This window comes from Hakea prostrata, chromosome 2 (assembly GCF_041222555.1).
Source record: "Hakea prostrata isolate BN-2017 chromosome 2, UWA_Hpros_2, whole genome shotgun sequence".
In the NCBI taxonomy this organism is placed as follows: Eukaryota; Viridiplantae; Streptophyta; class Magnoliopsida; order Proteales; family Proteaceae; genus Hakea; species Hakea prostrata.
Window position 1 is genome coordinate 69,684,119 of NC_142601.1, and position 5,815 is coordinate 69,689,933.

The 5,815-nt window shown below is 37.8% G+C and overlaps 1 protein-coding gene across 1 annotated transcript; it reads left to right on the forward strand.

The window, feature by feature from the left end:
* The first annotated feature begins 1,814 nt into the window (after positions 1–1,814).
* LOC149026132 (GDSL esterase/lipase At5g45670-like) lies at positions 1,815–4,928 on the forward strand. Its single transcript, XM_089146387.1, has 5 exons — positions 1,815–2,159; positions 2,919–3,043; positions 3,148–3,393; positions 3,505–3,760; positions 3,865–4,928. The coding sequence occupies exons 1-5, from the start codon at positions 1,904–1,906 to the stop codon at positions 4,086–4,088; spliced, it is 1,107 nt and encodes a 368-aa protein (XP_089002513.1). The 5' UTR covers positions 1,815–1,903; the 3' UTR covers positions 4,089–4,928.
* Positions 4,929–5,815: the final 887 nt, after the last annotated feature.

Below are 5,815 nucleotides of genomic sequence, written 5' to 3' on the forward strand. Positions count from 1 at the left end.
TTCTGGGTCAACTTGTTGATGACTAAAAAATGCTGACCCCTGATGGCAAGTTCTTAATGACCTTCATGGGTGAATCAGGAAAACAGTCTGGCATTGCAATCGACTTGACGGCACGGGTTCAAGATTCGGATCCGGATTTGCCGAACCCTAATTGGAATCATCCAGGAATTGATCGTGATGACTGATCGATCTGTTTCTGAACCACTGCACTCTGTAAAATGGAGCGTGACATCAGAATTTACCTAGTCGTCTTAGAAACCCTAGAATTGATTCGTTATATGCGAATGCAATGTGAAAACCCTAAAATTGGGCTCATCAAAACTAAAATCTAGATTGATCATGAACCACTTATGCCCTATAAGTGACGATGGCCAATGCATGATGCGTGCACGGGTCGTGACTAGACGTAAGTAACTACTACACCTAATGGTAACGTGGTAGATGAAACACTGTTGCTCCAGAACCCAATTATTGGCAACATGGCTTACACGGTTGCCCAGCTATGCACATTTATTGTTGCGAACGGTTCGTTGAACGAATTGATTCAGTAAAAGAAACTCCATTGAAAGCAAGTCTTGCTGGTCTATGGATGTGCCGGCCGTCACGCTCAATATTCTACTATTCTTGCAAACTGGAGATGAGACCTGAACTGTCCTGAAGGTTCCCCGTTTATTAAATTTTGAATTCACGTACAGTGATGGCTCTGCAACTAGAAGTGCCTGGAATCACTAACCCATCTCTCACTGTGGATCTTTGATCGATAGTACTTCACAGCTTGCCATGTGGGGACTGAAGGACAACTTGATTATTTTGCTGGATTAGACTCATTTCACATAGCATTGATCAATTCTAAGAAGAAAATGGATATTCTCTGTTATATCTCTGAATTGAAGTACAAAATCTTTTAACTTATGGTGTGTATGTTGGAGTTACAGTGTCTCAGTTTAATTTTAAAGGGCCAAAGGATAATCTTGAGGGCCCCAATCCTCAAGGAGTGAGGATGAGGTTGTAACCCTATCCTTTAGTAACCACAAAGGCACAAAATGATTCTTATCTCATATTAATGCAAGCAATCTAATCGAATTACATTCAAATCTTTGCTGTAGCATAGCTGTGATCAACTAGATCAGGATTTCCTAATAAAACAATTTGTTACGTGAGTTAGTTAAGCTGCTTTTGACTAGTTCTTACTAGCAGATCGATGGAAATAAATCAAATCGTAAAGATTATGTGAAGATCACCGATGAGACCCAAATGGACCACAACCAACTGGCTCTCACTTCGAGAAGGAAGAAGATATATATGATATGCCGCAACATTTATGATCCACATGTATATGTTAACTGTCGTCATGACTCAGAACCTCTTTAGGTTTCCCCAATTATTCACTCAAAGTTACTGTAATCACATGAAGTATATATCAATCAAAGATAAAAGAAACACTGTAACATTGATGATGATTTTAATGCTCTTCTCTTCATTCCTGTAAGGAACTGCAGTTTTAAGTAATGGGTTGACACCTGAATTGGACCTGCTTTCTTTTTAATCCAAGTTTCCAACCATGGAGACTTGGAAAGCTTCAAACCTGGCAAGTGGAACCTAGTCCCTCGAATCGCCATTTCTTCCACGTTATGTCCGCGTGAAGTTAATGAGGTGACCTACTACCTCAACTGTAATGCAGAGAACATATGGCCTACCTCACCATCTCTCATTTCTCTACACACGCAGAAACAGTGAGAGGCTTCACATTCTCACTCCCCAGTTCCTATATATACTTATTTATTCCTCATGAATTTGAACACTCATTACACCCTTTTGCTGGTGACCTATTATTTTCTTCTTTGATTACTCCAGCTAGCTAGCATTCCACCTTCCTTTGGAAAAGTCATAGATTTTATATTTCATGACTCCTGTGATGAGTAAAACATGGGCACTGTACTCTGTGTGTGTATGGGTTCTGAATTTTGCGTTCAGGGTTGTCCAAGCAGAGCCACAGGTTCCATGTTACTTCATCTTCGGGGATTCTCTGGTCGACAATGGGAACAACAATGCTATGGGGGCTTCGCTTGCGAGAGCCAATTACCTGCCATATGGAATTGACTTTCCTAAAGGAACAACCGGGAGGTTCTGTAACGGTAGAACCACCACAGACATCATCAGTGAGCTCCTTCACCTTCTTTAATCTTCATTCAAATTGTTTCATGCATGCATTTCATAATTTTCATTCAAGACACTTGGGCAGTTCATCAAATCTCACTGAAAGGCAAAGAGTGTTTTTTTTCTTTTTTTTTCTTCTTTTTCTTTAACTGGTAGCAGGCGAATCCATGACCTCATCTTCACTTAGAAGTTTTGGTCAATGCCAACTAAGCAGCATGGTATATTCCAAAGTGTATTTAGATTCATTTTGAATTTGGAGCTTTTACGATGATGGTTAACCATCAAGTTTGAAACTTGACGTCCATGTAAGACTTATACTTTATAGGTGGCGAGAGATCCATTTTGATGGTTAAATTAATATCACTAGAGAAGACCTAGATTTATTTTGTGAGTCATAATCCTTAAGAAAGTCCTATGTATAATTGATTATTGTAGCTGATTTGCTTGTAATTTGAAAGCTAGAAAAATAATAATCCTGTCCCGCTATAGGTGCATTAATGTTGAATTAAGGTGCGGCATGGGGAGTTAATGAGTGTTAATTGGATCATGGGGTCCAGGGGTCTTCGATCCAATTTCATTTAATGACAGATCACATGTGTCATAAAAACGCAACCTTTCCAATTTAAGTAGTAATTACTCTTATGGCAAAGCATTAAATTCTGGATAGCCTTCTCTCCTTCCTCATCCAAATTAGTGATATTCAAATCAAACTGGAATTATATGTATACATCTCTCTAATTCGATATTCGTTGTTTAAACAGCTCAACTCTTGGGTTTTGAAGATTATATTCCACCATATGCAAGTGCGGGAGATGAAGATTTACTGTGTGGAGTGAATTTTGCATCTGCAGCTGCTGGAATAAGAGATGAAACCGGACAACAGTTGGTAAATGCAGAATTAGCTATAAAACCAGTGATTCCATTTTTCTGCATGTCAAAATTTATAATTCTCTAATGCTTCTTCTTTATCTTTTCTTTGATGGAAAATAGGGAGGTCGAATCACAATGAATGGGCAGCTGAGTAATTACCAAGCTGCAGTGAATAGAGTGGTAAACTTACTTGGAGATGAGAATGCAGCAGCAGACCACCTAAGCAAATGCATCTACTCAGTTGGGATGGGTAGCAATGACTACCTTAACAATTACTTCATGCCATTGTTTTACTCTTCAAGCCGTGAATACACACCAGAACAATTTGCTGATGTTCTTATCCAGCAATACTCTCAACAATTAAGGGTCAGTAGAACTAATCTGTTTACTATAATTAACATTTAGTAATTTTCTGCCAAAGTAATTAATTAATGCGTTCTTAACGGTTCTTCAATTTCCCTTGTTTTCTAACTACAGACTTTATACGACTATGGAGCAAGGAAGGTAGTTCTGGTGGGAATAGGCCAAATAGGGTGTAGCCCAAGTGAACTTGCACAGTATAGTCCTGATGGCCAAACATGTGTGGAGAGAATCAACAGTGCAAATCGAATGTTCAATGACAAGCTAATATCTCTTGTTGATGACTTCAACAACAATTTACCAGATGCAAAATTTATCTACATAAATGCTTATGGGATTTTCGATGATATCTTGCGTAGCGCTTCATCTTATGGTAACTTAATATAATTCATATTTGTAGATCCATTAATATATTCTCTTTAAGCTTTGCAATTAAAGAATTCGGATTTCTTATTTGTTGGTCTATTTGATTTTCAGGTTTTACTGTTACAAATAGAGGGTGCTGCGGCACTGGCAGAAATAATGGTCAGATTACATGTCTTCCTCTTCAAACTCCATGTCCAAATAGGAATGAGTATACCTTCTGGGATGCATTTCATCCAACTGATGCTGCGAATGTGATCATTGGAAGGAGATCATACAGTGCTGCATCTCCATCTGATGCTTATCCCATGGACATCAGCAGATTAGCTCAAGCCTAAATTGTTGATATTCTAGCTGAATTATAATAAGAAGAAGATTGCACCATTTCAAAGGGAGGAGGGTGTTTAAATTGTTGATATTCTAGCTGAATAATTATTTTATCTGAGTATTTAGTGTTTGAATTGGTTAGTATTTACCATCAAAACCAAAGATATATTTGTCAAGGAGTTGATACAGCTTGGTAAGTGTAAAAGTAGCTCCAAACCACTGAAAAGAAATTTCATCTTAAAAATAGGTGCCCAGCATGTCCGGGTTGGGTTGGATTTTTGAAAATCCAGGCACAAAGCGAAGGTTAAACAAGGCTATGCCTTAGCCCATGTTGGCAACTCTTGAGGCCCACATCATATAAGGGCCTTAAGCCAGATTCTGGGCCCCCGAAATTTCCTAATTCACATACTTGATTTGAGTCTGGGTAGGCCTTTAAGCCCATCATATCTTTTGTAAGGTGTGTCTAGCTTATAGACATGGGTTTAACTGAGAAGATGATCCACTCCATCATTGTTTGTTTCATATTGTACAATTGCAGTCAACTTGTATTGATTTCTACCCCCAGAAAAAGTATAATTGATGCTAATACGGTTGCTTTGCCGTTCCCTCATTTGATTATCGAAACCCTAGGGATGTCAATTCGCTGCCTAAATCCGTTGAATCATTAAAATTGATCCGAGGATTTATGAAAACGGTAGGTACTGAATTTGAATCAGATTGACCAAACATAAAAAATTGCAGTGGGAGAGCATAAATATACCAACCATGGAGTGGAAGAAGATCAAATTGTCCAGCAACTCATGACATGTCTCTTGAGTCTAGGTCATCTCCTCCGAAGGCTATTGACCACAAATTACAGGGAGCCCAAAGGATTAGGGTGATGAGTTTTTTAAAAAAATATTTTACTATTTTTTATTTGTAGGTTCTACATTGTTTGTGGTTGTAAAGCTCTCCGGAGTGCTTCTCTTCAGCTGAGATGATCCACACTCCTCCACTACTGCTATTAGGCATGCTAAGGATGATTTTTCATCATTTCCCTAATTGTTTCTCATTTGAATTCTTTCTATATTATTTCCTCCTCTCATTTGAATTCTTCCCTTTCTCATTCCTTCAATTCAATTTCTTTTCATACCATCTCATCCCTCCATTTCATTAGTATCCTAATTTGGTTTTGGCTTGATGGGTTTCTCTATTAAACCATTTTCATACATTGTAATCATCCTTAGCAATGCCTAATAACTGCCTTCACAGCCCCAGGAATATGGACAAAGATGCATACATCAAACATCTCTTTCAAAGTTATTAGCTGTAGTTACCGTTGCATCAAATCATCTCTCTAAATATTTTGTTTTTCATATTAGTTAATTCATATTTTCTATCTTTTTTGGCATTCTTATAGGAAGGTTAGAATCAGAATTTGGGTAAGTTAGGATAGTTTTAGGACTTAGCTGTTGAGCTAGGCATTGAGGTATTGCTCTCTTGTTTTGTATATATATTCATTTCATTATTAAATGTAATTCATTCCATTGCATTCTAAGGAAATGTTAATAAAAATCACTTCAATCAAACCCTGAATATGGAACCGCTTTATTGCTCACTGTAGATCTCCATAAGTAAATTGAATTCGAGTATTGCAATTAACACTGTAGCGAGATTGCACTTGAATTTATTGCACAAGCCAGGTTAGGTTTCTAATAAATTCTCCCACGAAAATCTTCACACCTAATTAGTACAACAA

Excerpts from the sequence above, each read along its gene's own strand:
- LOC149026132 (XM_089146387.1), top strand. The coding sequence starts at position 1,904 with ATGACTCCTGTGATGAGTAAAACATGGGCACTGTACTCTGTGTGTGTA. Across the intron at positions 2,160-2,918 it reads AACCACCACAGACATCATCA|CTCAACTCTTGGGTTTTGAA; the intron begins GTGAGCTCCTTC and ends TTGTTTAAACAG. Across the intron at positions 3,044-3,147 it reads ATGAAACCGGACAACAGTTG|GGAGGTCGAATCACAATGAA; the intron begins GTAAATGCAGAA and ends GATGGAAAATAG.